The sequence below is a fragment of the Lissotriton vulgaris genome, chromosome 6, assembly GCF_964263255.1.
Source record: "Lissotriton vulgaris chromosome 6, aLisVul1.2, whole genome shotgun sequence".
In the NCBI taxonomy this organism is placed as follows: Eukaryota; Metazoa; Chordata; class Amphibia; order Caudata; family Salamandridae; genus Lissotriton; species Lissotriton vulgaris.
In genome coordinates this window covers 1,799,195,981-1,799,215,802 of record NC_141694.1, presented here as the reverse complement: position 1 = coordinate 1,799,215,802, position 19,822 = coordinate 1,799,195,981, and the positions used below count along the sequence as shown (strand labels likewise).

Sequence of the window (19,822 nt, the reverse complement as noted above, 5' to 3'; positions counted from 1 at the left end):
GCTCGCATGCCCCGATTCTCGAGACTTATACTATGTTTCAAGGAAATAAAATAAACAATCACATGTAAACCGAAGAAGGTACATTTTATTAATCCAAAACAATACTTCCAGGCACGATTTAGTTTTGAAGGCCCCCGGGTATAACCAACATTATATCTTTTAAGATGGCCGTCAAAGTGATAATCATTATTCAATGGATTTCGCTTGTTTAGAGTGTATTTCGTTTCGAATCTATTACAAACAACTAGTTGCTAGGCAACCAGATGCCTAAACCGCTTCAATCCGTGGCTCTGGGCGATAAAGCGACGTGAGCAAAGGGAAGGCGGAGGGAGAAGTGATAAACATGGCGACTACGGGCCCTGAAGACTGGCACGAAAGCGAGGAACCGCCCCCTGCTCCCACCACAGACTCGGAGGACCAACAGGAAAGGCTGCTGGCGAGGCGCATACGCGTCGCTGAAAAGCAGGAGGCCAAGAGGAGGTGAGTGGTAGGAAGAGGTCACCGTTACCAATGTCCCTTAAAAAAACTTCTACATTACATAGAGCCAATAGTTACTCGGAACAATTTTTAACTGTGTAACAATTTACACTGACTACGAGTATCATTCATTTTCTGAGTGAACAGAATATAAATTGTAAGACTTTTGCTGCATCAGTTAGGGGGCGGCGGGTAAGTACCCACGTCATATAAATTTCATTTTCCGTATCAGTTGCCCCACTAACATCACTGAGGTAAACCTGAGGTCAGTCAACCCCCTGATAGCTGTAGTGTCTTGTGAGTTAGTGATGATGGGACCTTTTTGGTTCCTGTTGTTCTCTGTAGAACATGATGTAAGTGCTTAGGCGTAGGTGATAGAATTCTTGATGTAAAATGTTCTGATAACGGTTACACACTGAAGAATAATAAAAACATGTAATATCAAGCTCCATGTGTGATGTGATCAATCAATCAAATTGTCTTTCATCGATCCTCCCAGGACAGATCATAAAAGATACACACAGTGATAGATAAAAAAAGACAAGCTACATTATAATCAAACATGTTCAAAAATAACAGCCACATTTTTCTTTTTTTTAAATATATCCAAAGATATCTTGATATCCAATGAATAAAATAACAGGGCAAAAAGGCTAATTTAGCAGCAAATAAAGTGACAGTGCAACAGTACTGAAACCAGAAATTGCAGCAAAGAGGCAAATGAGTAGAAATGTATAAAATTTAGCATCAGTGATGAGCACATAAAAATCATTTTCAGAGGGGTGATTACTAAAAAAACGAGAGGATACCTTTTGTAACAATGAAAGCAGGGAATTAATAGCAACAATGAATGTATAAGACTTTTCGAATACAGTAATTACTGGAGTCTCTAAAGTGCTTTGGTATCAAAACAACATACTCTTTCTCTTGGCTAAAGTGCACTTCAGACGTTACTGTCATTGAGTTGTTGGAGATAATAAAGGGCCACTTTACACTTACAAAATGTATATCTGCGCAGCAATGGTAATAAGAACCTCCTAGTAAAAGGGAGATAAAATTGGCAGAAAAGGACAAAATGTAAAGTAGTTTGACTCGATTGCTTGTTACATGGACAGATGGCAACAGTTCAAAAGAATACTAGCCTAGTGGGAAACATAACATTTCATCCAACGAAACGACCCCAACCTCAATCCTGTGAGCAGGTTTCTTTCATAAACATTGGTCATGCATAATAAATACGGAGCAATTGAGGGGGACGATTTAATGAGGCAATAATCTCTAACTGAGGGTTTAATTACTTCTGATAGTTCCCTGGAGGATTGCTTGTGTTTACGAAAACTATCAATAATCCACTTGCTGTTCCCTTTAACAATTGAATCTGGGTGCTCAAACAATGAGGCACACACAAGAGCCGAAAAGCAGGTTTTGATATATTGGAGTCAAGGGATGGACAGGCCATGGGCTCAACTTAAACAATCTCTAATACAGCCCGGTTAAAATCAGCTTCTTTGTTGAGCTAGATTGAACATCAGATTGCTAAAGGGGCAGCATTGTTTGTATCGTGGACATAGTCCATACCTAGCTCTAGATGGAGGGAGAAATGCGGAGATGAGGGGGAATCCCTAAAACTCGACGACAGAATCTGTTCTCCCCTATCTGCATTGCTTGTGCATCCCTACAGCTCCTGATACCCATTCCATACGTTAAGATCAGAAGGCATTTACGATTGTAGATCCCTAATATTGGACCAATGGGCTTTTTGCCAATAGACATTGCAAGCTAGAAAGTGGTGCCTACAGCTTGTGTATATTGGGTTATTCTGTTTTTTACACATGTAAGCCACAAACAGCCTTCGCCGAACTCCAGACCTCGGTAAAGGAAGGAACTAACCCTCTCGAGAGATTTACCCGCTATGTTTAGACTACAGGTTTTAGTATTTTTTGGGCCGCATATCATTGTAAAGGTTTTCTTGTAGTTTGGCTCCAGGCTCCAGGCCCAGGTCTTTCATGAAACTGACATAGCTGACGATACATTTTTTAAGACCGTTCGCAGTCCTTGCCAGAAGGACTGCATCGCATGTGATGTGATCATTTACATGTCCCCGGGCTGGGGTAGATGCTACAACTGGCGACGTGATTGAGGGCTTACGTCAACCCCACGACCCGGAGAACGAGAGTGCCCTCTCGGAAAATATGCCTTGGTCCAGCAAACTGCTAGTGCATGCCACATGTGCCTCAGTCAAAGTGGAAATGGACGGTTAGTGTATGTGGAGTCAAAGTGCCACTCCAGCCAGTGCAAAGCCTGTGAAGAAAGTGAAGGCTTTACATAAAGTTTGTTTGTTATCGGCTAGACATTTGCTGGGAAAGTCGAGACAAGAGATACTGCACCACCGCATAACACTGAGCTGTCATTTATTCAGTACGATAACGCTGACGGCAGCAACAGCCAGGTACAGAGCAGTGCCAAAGGCAGTGATCGCCGAGTGCAAGGAAGAGCTAAAAGCGGAACATATTTCTAACACTAAGAAATGCTAGAGGCAGCGACAACCAGGTGCAGAAAGTGCAATGAGTGTCAACAGCTAGGTGCAAGAGGATGCTGTGAGTAGAAGCAGATAAATGCAGAGAAACATTAGAGGTGGCGATAACCTGATATATACAGAATGCATTCACGCTTACGAGAATCTGAGTAAAGAGTCATCATACAACAACATTTGGGCAAAGCAACCCAAATAAAAGCCCAGAGGTTGTGAATATGGAGCACAACTTGAAAGTCCTTCAGAAGTTTAAAGGCTCCAATGGCAATGCAAAAAGAAGCCATACAATCTCAGAGTGGCCATAACAATCCTGAAGCAAGCATGTCGCAAGGACACACAGATGGTATGAATGATGTAGGTCCAGATGAACAGCATATACTCCCAACAGTAAGTGCCATAACTGGTTATGATGCTGCTGCATTTCTGAAACTACTGCTTCCGTTAGGTACAGCTAAGAAAAAAATATTGGCGCAAGATAGACTGCCTGGTTTTGAATCATTTTATGATTTCATTGATGCACTGGAAGAAGTAGATAACAAAAGGATAAATAAAATACCTCAAGAATCTTTCAGGTGAAGGAGTAAAGGAAGTGATCAAAAAAATACCACATGCTGAAGAAGTCTCTTATCAGCTGATAAAAGTGGCCCTCAATATCAAGTTAAATCCAATGATTACGAAAAATATATTTTCAGTCAAGAAAGACAGAAAGCTGGTGAAACAATCTACGAATTTGTTGAAACCCGTGATATGCTTATCAAACAGTACCAGTTTAATGAGTTTAATGATGAATAAGCTAAACTGACAGAGCTGAGGTATGTGCCAACAAATAAGCTGCTGACATGGAGGGCAGAGGAGCCCAAAGTGAGTCAGTCATAAATGTGAAAAGCATGCAGCGACATAAAGCTGAGGGACACAAAGTGATGCCTACAAAGAAAAGTTTGTGTTTTCAAGGTGAATTTTCCTTTCCACATAAAGGTAAATATTTGCCATTGGACAGATATGCAGAGGCTGCTGGAAAGAGAACCATTTTGTAATGGTCTACAAAGCGAAGGAAAGATCAAGGGTGTTTTGTCGAGTAAACAAAATAGATTCCATAAAGGTCAAGAGACATTACCGTCACTACCACAAGGCCAAGCGACAACATCAGATGTGGCAAGTAGAAACTAAATTACATTGCTTGTCATCAAAATCCTCATCTAAAAGTTTATCATCATTGTCGAGCTACAGTGAGGAAGATGGATGTGTGATGTCAATGTCAACCAATGAACAACGTACACATGTAGGAATTAGCTTATTGCAAGGAAGATTGCCGGTCAAAACTAGATTGACAAGTGAAAGTGCAAAATTCATTTGGACATTGTCCCAAAATCACACTGAAGGTGAATGGGTGCTCCAAACTATTTATCATAGACAGTGGCGCTTCAGTAAACATTATGCCAGTGGAAAAGTACAATGATCTGTTTCCAGTGCCCTGTTTAAGCTTGTAGAAAATCAAAGTGTATACTTGGGCTGCTTGACACCAATTCAAAGTTAAACTTCATTTATTGCAACTGTGAAGCATAAAAAGACAAAAGTACATGCACCAATTTATGTCCTGCCAGGCACTTCATGGAGTGCATGTTTACTCCGTTTCAGCAATGCTGCTGATATGGGGCTGATTTCTGTAAACTACAATGTCAGTGCCTATCATAAGATAGTTTATCCCTTTCCATCTTTGTTTCATGAACTAGGAAGACTTAAGACAGTGTAAGCGCAACTTCACATAAATGAGGACATTCGTCCTGTTGCTCAATGACATAGTTGAATTGCATTTAATTTACTAGAGGATGTTGAGAAAGAATTTAAGACACTAATAAATTATGACATCATTGAGCGATTTACTGGTCCAATGCCCTGGGTATTACCCATATTGGTAGTGCCCAAGAACGAGCAGTGCTCATCTGTGTTTACATGTACCAAGCAAACAAGGCAATTGAAAGAGAACAACATCAAGTTCTGCACATTGCTGACATGATTACGCAACTAAATGGTGCCAAAGTCTTTTTCCACCTCAATTTGAATAAAGGGTATCACCAACTCAAACTGAAAGAAAATTAAAGGTACATTACTACCTTTTCTACTCATGTTGGGTTGTTTAGATATAAGAGGCTAAGTTTCGGAGTATCGTCAGCTGCCAAACTTGTTCAGGATGTCATTCATCGCATTATACAGCCAGTCAGAAATGCTTTCAATTACAGGGATGGCATACTAGTTTTTAGGGCCAAACGAAAGGAAGATGATGAAGCCCTTGCACAGGTGTGTTGTATACTCATTGGTGCATGTCTCACTTTAAATGCAGAAAAGTGGGAGTTTCTTAAAACAAAACTCAAATTCTTCAGTCATATCTTTTCTGATGGGTGAATGACTCTGGATCCATATAAAGTACAAGCCTTGTCATCCACTTCTCCTCACAGGATGTAACCATGCTGCGATCCTTCCTTGGTGTGGACAGTTACTGTTCAAGGTACTTTGCCACTATGAGTGCCCCATTGAGGGACTTATCAAAATGAAATGTTACATTTCATTGGTCACATGACTGTGAACAAGGTTTCAAGAAAATGAAACGCGCCACTGAGAATGCAGCTTAAATAGCATACTGTGATCCAAAATTGCAGACGGAGGTTGTTGTTAATGCTTGCCCTGTGGGGTTGAGTGCCATCCGTGCCCAGCACGCTGGTCATCCCAATATCCCAAGGCACATTGTGGCTTATGCTAGCAGGAGTTTGTCATCAGTGGAGTGTGCCATTTCACAACCTGAAAAAGAAAGCCTCGCTATGGTGTGGGCTTGTGAACATTTTATCTTGTGCCTGCATGGGAAGCATTAAACTATTGGCTCACCATTTTCGGAAATCCTACAGCCAAGATATTCCCTCACATTGAGAGGGGGGTTGCAATTCCAAGAGTATGATTATACAATTGTGCATCATTCTCACATGTACCAATATTGTGTAATCAATCAAGCAATCAGAATTTTATAAAGTGCAGCACTGTCACCCAGAGGGGTATCTGGGTGCTCTGGGTGCAAAGTCTCAGTCGAAGAGCCATATCTTGAGATACTTTCTGAAGTCTGCCAGGGACGGTTGCTATTAGAAAATGGAAGGGCAGGCCGATTCAGGCCTTGGTGGTGATTTAGGAGAATGCGAGGCCCCGCTGAGGCAAATGTGGCGGGTATGCACATGGACTAGTAAGGAGGAGGACATTTGTCTTGGGGGTAGGTGAAAGTTCAGTCGATGGTTGATATAGGCTGGTGCTTGATAGTGTCGAACTCTTTAGGCGCACATGAGGATCTTCAACTGGCATCTCTTCTCTATGGGGAGCCAGCAGAGGTTTCTGAGGTGGGGTGAAGTGGGTCTGTGTGGGGAGGTACATGATGAGTCTGGCTGCAAACTTTTGTATGGTCTGGAGTCTTCGGAAGTGCTGGGCCCGGATGCGGGCATAGAGAGCGCTTGTTAGATTTGGGGGTCTCTAGTTGGCACAGGTAGGTTCTTGTGACAAATAGGGGCCCTCTCCTCTAGCCGGGGTAAGGGGATTATACTCCTAAAATAACCCCTTCTCCCCCTCTAGGTAGCGTGGCGAGAGCAGTCAAGGCTTTATTTCAGAGGCGTTGTAAGTTAAGCAGTTGTGACCACATACAGTAACCCAGTAACACCACTACAAATGGACACCACACAGGTTTTATATCAACTGTGAGTAGACTTTATATAGAGTTACCACAAGACCATAAACGACAAAAATACACACTATGATTACTTTAAGATGGTAGTTTTAAGTTTAGTTCAGTTCTTAGATGCAACACTCTGCGTCATTGTACCTTAAGTTGCGTTGCGCTTCTACGAGAAGCAATGTCGCAGCAATGGGAAATGCGGCAAAGTTCAGATGGGTTGTGAGAAGCTCTCGGTTCGATGCGTTGAGGTTCCGTGATTCTGAACCCATTCAATAAAGGTCGTCGTATCAAGACGATTTTGGTATAAGCGGACCGCAAATGACGAGTGCGGTATGTACGAGTGTTTTCGTCATAATCGATTGATGGATACACTATGTATTTAGGTATTTCGTGCGAACATTCGGGTTTCATTTTGTGTACGGCAGCCATTTTGTGGTTGCCCTCACATAGGCCGATGACTGCGGTCGAACGAGTCTTTGGGACAAGTACACCTTTAGCTGACTTTTGTGTGACGTGAACGAACTGACTCCCTTGCCCGAGGCTAACCTTGTTGAGCCAGTTCCTTGTTAGGCAGCTGGTCAGATAGAGATCAAAGAGCAGGACATTGCTGAGTTAATGGTACATGCACACACCCTTCTATCTTGCTTCTCATCTGTTTCTGTTCCTTCTTTTATGGCTTATTTATGGTTTGGGTTGAGGTTCTATTATTATGGGTTTGTCTGGCCTGTCCGAGCAAGAATGCTGGATTTTGCCTTGTCATTTCTGGTGGGCTGGACAACTGAAAGTGGGCTTGTCGTTATGCGATACCTTTGAAATGTCACTATGTGATTGGATAGTTTGTAAATAATTGATGCTAGTCAGGAATGTGATTTTTGGCATAAAAGATGATGTCTCGCTCGACTAAATTGTGCAGTCTCTGACGAACCACCCGTGTTGGGCTTCGTAGACCTCTGTTCCTGGTTGCAGCCAATAAACGTGGTCTTTGACGTCACCTAGAAGTGTCCTGTGTCTCTGTTTGCCAAGACAGGAGAACTCGAAGACTTCGGGCGTTTTCCCTGGCGCTGCTGGGTTCTAAAACCTGGTTCTTCAGTTGGCGCCCAGCGTGGGGCGACTTCAGTGGTACCGGTCCAAGCCTGAAGATCGTGAGGAGCTTCGTGTGAAAATTCTGGAGGAAGGCCTGCCACTTCATCGACCCCTTTATGTCGTTGTGGTCCAAAAGTCTTTGCTGCGAGGTTCCCCGCTTTCCGACGACTACGAAGGACTGCTGCCCTGACTGTCGCCCTGTCTTGGAGCCATTAGACGATTTGTAAAGCGAGACAATAGACGAGTCTTCTGGCGTTGTCATCGATATTTCAGTTAAGTATGAGTGGAGCGTCTCCCAGTCCTTAGTTTTGTTTTGGGCATCCCCTTGGGATCTTTGATTTGGGACTTGCAAGCTCCAAAGCCGAGGGACTTGTGTATTCACGAGGTTATCGTATTCGATATTCCCTTGAAGTTTGAAGCTAGACTAGAGAGCGAAGATGCCTGGTCTTAGCAGGCTTGGAAATATATTTTGTTGTGGTTGTAATAGGGATTCCCGATTGGAGGACTCGATTGGAGGACTCGTGTCCGGTGCCTCCGCTTGGAACTCCGACCTATGAGCTCTATTTAAAACATGGCGTGGGCCCTATCACGTATAATGAAGTATGGATTAGATACACTAGGAAGGACGGTGTCCTAAAGTGGCCCCAATATGGTAGCTATGATACAGAGATTTTAGATAATCTGGAAGTCAAACTGTTCAAGAAGAAAGCCCAGCCGGCGATGTTTGACTCTTTCCGCCTTTGGCGAAAGGAAGCCAAACAGAAAGAAATTAAGTTAGCGAAGAGAAATAAAAGAGAAAGAGGTATTTCGGTAATGCAAGCTGCTATACAGTTTAGAGATAACGAAGAAGAACAGAGTGAACAGTTGCACAGGCAACGTAAAATGGCGATTGATAAGTGTTATCCAGCTTTGCCACCTCAGCAGCAAGGTGCAACGAAGGACCTTGAGAAAGATCCTTTGATGGCACGTTTGTTGAGTTCGCCACCCCCTTATGTGCAGAGTGCTACAGCACCTCAGCCACCTTTAGTTATGCAACCTCCGGTTGCTTTGCCACCTGTGGTTCTACAACCGCCAGCTCCTCTTCAGTTGGCTCCTATTCCTTTGGCGCAGCCTTCTCAAGGGCCGCCGACTTTGCTACCTGCTCCGTCTCCAATTCCTACGACTTTGTCTCCTGTATTGTCTACGTCTTCTGATACTCCTTTTGATACTGCTCCTATGCATACTTTATCTCATCCTTTGTTTCCTCCTGTTTTTTCGTCAGCTTCTCCTTCTGTTCGACAGAGAATGACTGATACTGTTTCTGGCCTCTTTTCTCCTCTCTTTGGGTCATTGGGTGTGACCCCTGTTTCGGCGCGTACACAGTTGCGTAGCCAACTGCCTGGTCCCGATGAGCGGGAAGTATTGGATCACTTAGCGCGCAAATGGGTTACTTATACTTTAAGATACGATTTGGATGTCTTCCGTCAATGGGAAGCACCGAAGCACAGATACGTATTCGAGAAGATGTGTACTTTCCTTCGTGAAGAATGGGAAGATGGCGATTTGGGACAGACTCCGCCTGAGCTGTTTCGTGTACAGTCTGAGTTTGCGAAGGGAACTATAGTGGGTGTTGACGTTGAGAGAGCAGTTGCGACACTGTTGTCGTTTAGGAGTTAGTCTCCTTCACGGCCGTTGTTTTTGCCCGATTCTTCTGTTAGGAGAAAGGCGCGACAATATCCAATGAGAGAGGTTCCTCCGGTGTGGAAAGATGCAGTGCCTTGTGGTAAATATATTTTACCTATTCATTTTTACCATATAATTATCAATACAAGACAGCTCATTAAAATGAGAGGCAGAGTCCGTGGTATCTGAGTCATACGGGCTTTAATATTATGCTTCGAAGCAAAGGATATCGGGTTCCATCACCACGCAGGTTCAGGAAGGGACATTCAACGTTTTATTAACATTACACATTATATATAGTAAATCGTTACACTTGAATCCAATGCAGTAGGCGTAACAGGTGAAAAGAGAGAGATAAGAACACATGTGCGTAAGAGGAGGCGTGAAAAAAGGCGTACACATGGGCGTGTACTGTACATGTCAGAGGAACATCACAAGATGCGTCACATGTGGGTGGATGTAAAGTGAGAAGTTGCAGAATCAGCAGAAACCCTTCGCCTATATGCGCGTGCAACTAGTATGACGTGAAACTGGGGGCTTTGACTTTGCACTAGTGGAGGAGACTGATGTCTGGAGTGTCAGGGCAACCTGTACCTATAGCATATCTAGTATCGGTTGTTTGGAGGATGTAGTGTCTGAAGTAAAGGTCTCTCGGGCAGGGGCCGTTCAATACTAAAAGCTAGTGCATGCATACGTGTCTTGGTGCAATGCGCGGAGCCATGGGCCTACCATGGTAACGGGTTCAATAACTCACTTGCAAGGAGGACAGGAAGGCCGGGCCCTTTGCTCTGCAGCCGGGATTATGTTTACCCATTTCACTAGACTGGAATGTGTTTTCGAGGAGGCTGAGCAGATACCTGTAGGCAAAACATGAATTTGGCAGGCAGTCCAGGCCGAGCCGGGCACCGTTGCGCTGGCAGGAAGTAAGGCAGGGGTCAGGGATGCGGACAGCTTCGGAGACAGGAGAGATGAGGCAGAAAGGCCTCGTTTAGGGGCCTAGCTCGACTGAGCCAGGAAACATGGAGAAGACGTGTGCGAATTTCAGAAGTGCATCACATAAAGTATGCTTAGGAACACAATTAACGGGACTTCTTGGTATGGTTGGATAGCTAACATGTTGAGGATGGACGCAAATGTATTTGCGTCTCTCTAGCATGAACAGAACGGAGGTTACACGACATACAAGGAACATGGGTGCATGGATAGGGTGCGAGTTGGGGGACACTTTGGCTACCTGAACATTTCTATTACCTCAGCCTGCTGGTGCGAATAATGTTCCACCAGGTGTACCGGCCCATTTTCAGCTTGTTTGGGTACATGATCCATGGAAGCGAGTTGAAGTTTTGTCCCTTAAGCAATCTTTGCCTGATCCACGTAAAAATCCTGCAGGGTACTATAAGGAATTATCACAGACTGCAGATTCATGTATTATGAACTTAGCCGACTGTGGAGAAGAAGTTGTCCCTACCTCGCCGGGGCGACGTCCGAGCCAAGGGTCCCTGCCCTCCACAACGGGTCGTACAGCGTCCCTTCCAAATCGGACTTCCCCTCTCTCTCTTCACCCACAGGAACCGGCAACAAACACCGAGCCCGAAGAACCGGAAGCGATCCCGCATGACCCCGGAAGTGAAGCACCAGTAGAGGAACCGGAAACTACCCCTTCCGCACCCGGAAGCGCTTCCACGGAAACCAGCCCGGAACAGAGAAAAGGCGTCTGGAAGGAAGGAGAGGCGTTCACACCAGCGGACTCGTGGCAGGAGACAGCGGTAGGCGTGGAACCCCTGACAGAGAGCGGAGTGGAGCAGAAGAGCGGAGACGAGGACGAGGAAGAGGACGTCTGGACAGAAGACTGGTGGCGTCCACAGGAGGTGGCTGGAGAGCGGCCACAACTCGGAAGAGAGTTGCGGCGGGGCACGTGAGTACACACTATCCTTTCTCCGTGTTCCCTCTGTACATAACTGTAAATTACTGTATAGAGACCCTCACAAGCACTAGATATAAATAGAGAAGTATCACTGGCACTGTATAAACTCCTGAGCACTGATCCCTGTCACAGACAACACCCTCTTCCCATTTCCTTTCTTACTCGTCTTGTCCCATCCTACCCTACCGGCCCTTCCTCACGTTCGGTTTCTGATCCCATCACTCCCCGGTGTAGGTGGAAGTACTCAATAGTCCTTGCTGAACTGGAATAACCCCCTGTATTCTCTCTCCCCTGTATACCTCCGAGGAGTACCAGTACCCTGTCTTCATCAAGACGACATCAGCCCAGCAGAGGACAACCCCACGGCGCCTAACCATCATCCGAGCTACCCCAGCCCTGCACTTCCACCCGGGACTCTTTCATCAAACTCTGCTACTAAAGACTGTTGTACTCTACAATATCCAATAAAAACCACTGACCATAGCTCACTATATCCGGCCTCCCCGCCTGTTATTCCGGTCCGCCCAACCCCCAACTCCACACCGACATAGACATGTTGTTTGGGAATGTAGTTCCACAGCCTATATGGGGATTGATTAGTCCTACGGATCATGCGCAGGAGTTAGGTGATACATGGGCTAATATTGGTGTTGCAGATGGCAGACAAGATGGTGGTGCTAAACCTGAGCCTTTCGTTGCAGAACATCCTGGTAGGATTGTTAATTACATGAAGACTTTGATGCCTGCTGTAAGTGTCAATTGGGACAAGTTGTCTGCATGTAAGCAGAAGAAAGACGAAAGTGTGTCTGACTTTTTCACTAGGTTTGAAGAGACGTTTGTTGACCATAGTGGTCAGGACATGAGTACGGAAGGTGGTCAACGGTTGTTCGTTGACAAGTTCGTGCATAATTTGCTTCCAGAATTGTGCAATAAGTTGAAGGATTCTGAGAGTGCTTGGGCTGTTTCTTCGTCTGCACAGATTTTGGCTACTGCACAGTACTACGAGAATAGAGATAAGGATGAGAAAGATAGAGCCTACAAGAAGACTAAAGAGTTCAAGATGAAGGTTCTTTTGCAGCAAGCGTATCCACCTCGTAATAATCAGCGCGATTATCAGCAACCTAAGCAGTATCTGAGAAACTCGCAAAGGTTCGAGTCTTCTCAACCGCGTTTTCCTGTAGGCCCTAATCAATGTGCGTATTGTAAAGAAGAGGGTCATTTCAAGAATAGTTGTCTGGTTCTGTTGCAGCGCACGAATGGTGCTTCTGGTGTGAGAGGTCGAGGTGTTCAGCAAGCTCCTAGAGGTAGAGGACTTGGTGTGTTTCCTCAGAATGCGCGTTCCTTGCCTCCACAGAATTCTATGAATAGTTTTGATCAGAAGAATGGTGCGTCTGGTAGGACGGCTTAGTACTATACGGACGACTACTATGTCGAAGGTGAGAATATGGATGGTAATGATTGCTAGGACAACCATAGACAAAGAGAGGGAGTTGTTTCAGTTCCAGTAGATCAGAGTGGATCTTATGTTAAAGTGATTGCATCAGGTGTGTCAGAACCTTTTCTGTTGGATACTGGTGCTGCAAAGAGTTCTATTATGCACTCTAAACTCCCTGGCGCACTTTTGTCTGGCTTAACGAATGTTTCAGGTTTTTCGGGCGCCCCGGTTACTAATCAGATTTCTACTCCTTTGTCTATTTCTGTTGGACCTTATGAATTCGAAGCACCCCTTATTCTGACGACAGGTTGTGGTGAGAACTTGTTGGGATTAGACTTGTTGAAAAGATTGTATGCGACGCTACATTGTTCCCCTTCAGGAGTACAGCTTACATTGGGTAAGAGAGTGATCTCTCCAATGTATTTATCTAAAGATCGACTTCCAGCTAAATTGTCTTCTCTTCCTGATTCTCTTTGGGCTACTGGTCCTAATGATGTGGGTCTTTTGGAGATCCCGCCATACGTTGTGACGTTGAAAGCGAATGCTAGTTTGCCACGTATTCCCCAATATCGGATCTCCAGTGATGGTGAAAGAGCACTTTTAGCGATCATCTATGATTTGATTGAGAAAGGTGTGATTGAAGAAACGAGAGGTAATGTGTGCAATAGTCCGGTTTTGCCTGTTCTGAAACGTACTGATTCTTCACAACCACCTGTGTATAGGTTTGTGATCGATCTTCACGAGGTGAATAAGATTGTAGTCCCGCAATTTCCAGTTGTTCCAGATATCACCGCTTTATTGACTTTGATTCCGGCTTCAGCCACGTGGTTGTCGGTGATTGACTTGAAGAATGCTTTCTTCAGCATCCGATTGCCTTGGAGAGGAGAGATATTTTTGGCTTCTCTTTAGGAGGCCGAAGTTTCTGGTTCAAGCGCCCTCCTCAAGGCTATTGTGACAGTCCATCGATCTATAGTCAGGCTTTGAAAACACAGCTGGATTCGATTGTTTTACCTGATCTGTTAGTTGCTGCTGACAATGAAGAGATTTGTAAAGAGGCTACTTTGTCGTTGTTGCGTCATTTGTCTGATTTCCATCATAAGGTGTCTCTTTCGAAGTTGCAATATTGTCGACAAGAAGTAACCTACTTAGTTCACCTCTTATCGAAGGAGGGAAGAAGATTGACCCCAGAAAGAATTCAAGCTATTGCGAAAATGAGTGTGCCAACGACACAGAGAGAAGTGCGTGCTTTTCTGGGTATTACGTCATACTGTAGACAGTGGATCCCTAATTTTTCTCTGCTTGCGAAACCTTTGATAGCTCTTACTGTTAAGGATACTCCGAATCCTATTCCTTGGACTGACGAATGTCAGAAGAGCTTTTCAGAATTGCGCAATGCGTTGTGTTCTGCGCCTGTGTTGGGTACTCCCGACTACAGTAAGCCTTTTACACTCTATGTCCACGAGAGAGAGGGATGTGCATTGTCAGTTTTGACACAGCAGTTCGGTGATAAGCAATGTCCATGTGCGTGTTTTTCATTGACTTTGGATCTGGTAGCTAGAGCGTTGCCGAGTTGTTTGAGAGCTACAGCAGCAGCGGCTGTCTCTATTTGACAGTCTGCTGGTTTGGTGATGGATAATACATTGATTGTGATGGTTCCACATGCAGTGGATACCTTGTTGAATCGGACTAAGACACAGCACTTAACTAGTGCTCGGTTGTCAGGTTACGAATTGACACTCTTAGCGAGTCATGTGCATATAAAAAGATGCAACACGTTGAATCCAGCTACGTTGTTGCCGATTTCAGTTGAGACAGATGTTATTGAACAACATGATTGCTTCCTTAGGACAGAGGAAGAAACGAAAGGGAGAATAGACCTTAGGGACACTCCTCTTGCAGAGTGTGATGGTACCTTATGGGTTGATGGTTCGTGCTTCAAGCTTCCGAATGGTGATACGACTGCGGCATATGCTGTTACGACTTTGCATACGATTGTTGAAGCTGCACGTATCCCACATAATTCAGCACAAGCAGCAGAGCTGATTGCATTGACAAGAGCGTGTGTGTTGTCGAAAGGGAAACGAGTGACTGTTTACACTGATAGCCAGTATGCGTTTGGTGTGGCTCATATTTTTGGACGTTTGTGGAAAGAGCGTGGGTTCCTGACTTCACATGGAAGTAAGATTCAGCATGGTCAGTTGGTGAATGAACTTCTTGAATCGCTTACTTTGCCATTGCAAGTTGCGATCGTGAAATGCAGTGCGCATAAGAAAGTTACTGATGATGTTGGCTGTGGTAATGCGTTTGCAGACGAAGTCGCGAAAGAAACGGCGATAGATGTGATGAGTCGAATGTATGTTGTGGGTCCGGCGAGATGGGTTCCGGATAGAAGAATGTGTATAGATACGATAGAGAGTGTGAAGTCCATTCAAGCTGAAGCTACAGAGAAAGAGTTGAATGAATAGAGAGAAAGCAAGGGTAAATTGGATTCGAATGGTTGTTGGATTGAGTTGTCAGAGCATCAGCGATGGTTGTTACCCGATGCGTATGTGCTTCCAGTGGTTACGATGGCTCATGGAATGGCTCATATTAGTGTGAAAAGGATTTGTAAGTTGTTAGCTCCAGTATGGCAAAATGTTGGAATTCCTAAGTGTGCAGAGAATCTGGTTAAGAATTGTATGGTTTGTTTGATGTACAATCCTGGTAAGGGAACTCCAACTCCAGCTGGTCATTTTGCACTTCCGACGTATCCGTTCAAGGCTTTGCAGCTAGATTTCATCCACATGGAGAGGTGCAACAATTTAAGTATGTGCTCGTGGTTGCGCTTTTTCGAGATGGGTAGAAGCATACCCTCTGAAAGATAACACTGCCTTGTCCACAGCTAAAGCCCTTATTAAGGAATTTTTCCCTAGGTATGGATTGCCGAGAATGGTCTGGAGTGACAATGGGAGTGAATTTGTGGGTCAAGTGATGAAGAGAGTGTGCGATGGTTTAGGAACCCGCCAAAAATTCCATGCTGCAAATCACCCCCAATCAGCTGGTCTGATAGAATGCTATAATGGCACCCTTAAGCTAAAACTAGCCAAGATTCAGGCAAGCTCCGGTCTACAATGGCCCGATGCCTTGCCATTAGCACTTCTGTCCACAAGAATGACTGTGCATTCGCGAATGGGACTTAGTCCTTATGAAGTCATTTTTGGTCGCACGGCGAATATATGGGGAGTGCTGCGGCCGACCAAATTCAGTGAGATAGAGCACCCTGTATTGATTGATTACCTTTACGAATTGATGGCTAAATTGCGTGTTTTGCATCAACAGGTTCATGATACACTGCCAAAAGCATCTGAAGATACAGGACATGCTATCGAACCTGGCTCTTGGATCTTCGTGAAAAACTTCCAGCGGACCAAGAACGATCAGCCCCGCTGGAATGGACCTTACTTGGTGCTATTATCCACACGATCAGCAGTGCGAGTGCCCGGTAAAAAGAACTGGATCCACGGCGTACATTGTAAGAGGGCCCCTTTGCCTCTGCCGTACGACCAGTGGGTCCTGAAAGGTATTCCTGACTCTGAGAATGAAACCGTGCCTCGTTTTCTGCCTTGTAGCGATGCACGTTTGATTGGAATGAACACTGAACGAGAAAGCGACGATCTTCTGCAAGAAGCTGTGCCTCCGTCGAATCGTTTGAATACTTCTTAACCTGAGCTTTTGTTTCGAGAACAGACATTGCCTGGCAAAGGCCATTATAATTTGCGACCAAGAGTCGTGGGACTAATAAAAAAATAATTCTTTCTTTACTATTTTTAAGGTTAAGCTCTCCTCTGAGGAACTGTTTTGAATTTTGTTTTTCGAACCGCCATCCGGGTTCAGCTGTAAGGTCGCGGTGGAAAGACTTTGGAGTGCAAGCCGAAGACACTAGGTCAACGGTTCTGGTTGGTCTTTGGGCGTTCCCTGGACTGACCGACACATTCCTTAGCACGGAACACCCAACCGCCGCGAACAGCACAGTTAGAGGATGGAGTTTTTCGAGATGGATAGACCTGTTAAAAGAATGAACTTCAAGAGCAAAATATGTACTGTAATAAGTAGAAAACGTTTTCTAATATTATGTCTGTTTATGTTGTTTAGCTTAATCATGTTTTTAATAGGATATGTGGCATTCTCTTTTCAAGTGACGTTTGTACCCACTACACAACCTATGCCTCCTCCTACTGTTTCTTCGCATTCTTTTCACCCTCTGCCCGAACATGAATCTGTTAGAAGATCGGAATTCGCTAATAATTCCTTTGTTCAGCTTCTGCACCAACACCAGCTAGTAGTGAACACAACTAATTGTTGGGTGTGTGGTCTTATGCCTCATACTACTGATAAAGGTATTCCTTACCTGGTTCTGCCTTTTAGCTACAATGGTTCTGTGTGGGCACACAGAACAATGTTTATCTATGCTCGTGAAGTTTACCCCCTACGTTCTGTGAAGGATAGTCCAAAGACTAGGGCTCTAGTAAAGGGTATAGTTGACATGATTAGAGGAATTAGTTCCTATGAGACTATCCCGAGAGATGAGACACAGTCATATATTGGATGGAACGTTACTGGATATGGAGTTAGTCTGAGTGTTAACCAGTGAGCGAAAAGATCTTCTCCGATTTGGATAGTGCCCCATCAGGGTCATTATTGTCTGCAAGGTAATGGCAAGAATCCGAGAGCTCAGTTAGGGAGAAGTGTCTACACTGAGACGTACCTTTTTGCGTCCCAGTCTTCCCCATCGTTTTTAGCAGCTAAGGGTACCTATTTCATCTGTTACGATAGAGCGTATACATGGTTGCCCCCTGATTTTTCGGGCACATGTTTTGTTTTGTTCCTGTTGCCTCCTAGGTATACAGCTGCGGCAGATTACCACAAGACGAGAGTTGCTAGAGGTGTCTTCAGTAAGGAAGATACTGTAGGACAAGAATTAGGAGATTTCTTGAAGGGTTTTCTGCCGTTTTGAGGACCTATGACTAACAGCAGGAACATTCGACAGTTGACGAGAGTGGTTGAGTCCACCATAGTCGAAACTGCCGGTGCCCTTAGTAACTTGACTGCTGAGCTCCAGTCGGATCGTCTTATGACTCTTCAGAACAGAGTTGCGTTAGATGTCATACTTGCAGATAGAGGAGGGGTATGTAAATTGATTCAATCGAGCTGCTGCGTTTTCATTCCAGACAACGCTCCGACAGTTTTCCAAGCCAGTTCCAAGCTACATAAGATCTCCGAGTCTGTACATGTGGACGAAGGAGATTGGTCGTTAATGGGATGGTTTTGGGGATTGTTATCCACTTGGGGATGGAAGATTCTGATGGTCATTGGGATGATCTTAGCTATCCTTTTCCTGTTCTGTCTTTGTGTACAGTGTGCTCCTGCTATTTGTGGCCTTTGTGCTACTTCGTGTGCAAGGAGACCTGTCCAGAGAGAGTTGCTAAGTAATAGGATGATGCTACAGCAACATCTTGATGATCTGATGAATATAGACCTGGATTCAGACTGACGTGAGTTTGGGTTTGTTGCCTATGTAAGGGCAAAAGGAGGGCCTGAGGTTCCGTGATTCTGAACCTGTTCAATAAAGGTTGTCGTATCAAGACGATTTTGGTAACAGCGGACCGCATATGACGAGTGCGGTATGTACGAGTGTTTTCGTCATAATCGATTGATGGATACACTATGTATTTAGGGATTTCGTTCGAACATTCGGGTTCCATTTTGTGTATGGCAGCCATTTTGTGGTTGCCCTCACATAGGCTGATGACTGCGGCCAAACGAGTCTTTGAGACACGTACACCTTTAGCTGACTTTTGTGTGACCTGGATGAACTGACTCCCTTGCCCGAGGCTAAACTTGTTGAGCCAGTTCCTTGTTAGGCAGCTGGTCAGATAAAGATCAAAGAGCAGGACATTGCTGAGTTTATGGTACATGCACACACCCTTCTATCTTGCTTCTCATCTGTTTCTGTTCCTTCTTTTATGGCTTATTTATGGTTTGGGTTGAGGTCCTTTTATTATGGGTTTGTCCGGCCTGTCCGAGCAAGAATGCTGGATTTTGCCTTGTCATTTCTGGTGGGCTGGACAACTGAAAGTGGGTTTGTCGTTATGCGATACTTTTGAAATGTCACTACGTGATTGGATAGTTTGTAAATGATTGATGCTAGTCAGGAATGTGATTTTTGGCATAAAAGAAGATGTCTAGCTCTACTAAATTGTGCAGTCTCTGATGAACCACCCGTGTTGTGCTTCGTAGACCTCTGTTCCTGGTTGCAGCCAATAAACTTGGTCTTTGACGTCACCTAGAAGTGTCCCGAGTCTCTGTTTGCCAAGACAGGAGAACTCGAAGACTTCAGGCGTTTTCCCTGGTGCCGCTGGGTTCTAAAACCCGGTTCTTCAGCGTGGACTACAGCGGCGACATCCAAGATGCAACGGCAGCAGCTCCAGTGGTGATGCTCTTCTCCCACGATGCGTGAAGCTTCCGCGCAATGCGACAGCCACAGCTGTAACATCCAAGATGCGACGGCAGCAGCTCCATCGTTGGTGCGCTTCTTGGGGATACGAGGTGCTCTTGATCGATGCGGTGCAGTGCAGTGCGACAGTTCCAGCGGCAACACCCTCCTCCGGAGTTGAGTCGGCAGGCACAGCGATGGCGACATGCTCCGACCTCCTTACGAGATTCTTCTCCTGATGCAGTGCAGTGTAACAACTATAGCGGCGACACCCTCCATCGGAGTTGCGATGGCAGCAGCAGCAGCGACCGCGACACGCTTCCTCTTCGTTGCGGCACGCTTCTCGCCGATGCGGTGCAGTGCGACAGTTCCAGCAGCGACACCCTCCTTCGGAGTTGCGACGGCAGGCACAGCGACAGCGACACGTTTCTTCTCGTTGAGTCGCGCTTCCAGCTCCTTGCGACCCGTAGTTTCTCAGATGGCTCAAAACAGCAGCAGGCACTTCCAAAAGAATTCTGGGGAGTAGGGGGGTG

General features: G+C 45.1%; 1 protein-coding gene across 1 annotated transcript in view; it reads left to right on the top strand.

The window, feature by feature from the left end:
- The first annotated feature begins 330 nt into the window (after positions 1 to 330).
- The window catches only part of LOC147709519 (dynein regulatory complex protein 1-like), a 546,368-nt gene continuing 526,876 nt past the window's right edge, over positions 331 to 19,822 (top strand). The window contains exon 1 of the mRNA XM_086926016.1: positions 331 to 480. Coding sequence (XP_086782142.1) covers positions 344 to 480 — 137 coding nt within the window. The 5' untranslated portion in view covers positions 331 to 343. The remainder of the gene's footprint in view (positions 481 to 19,822) is intronic.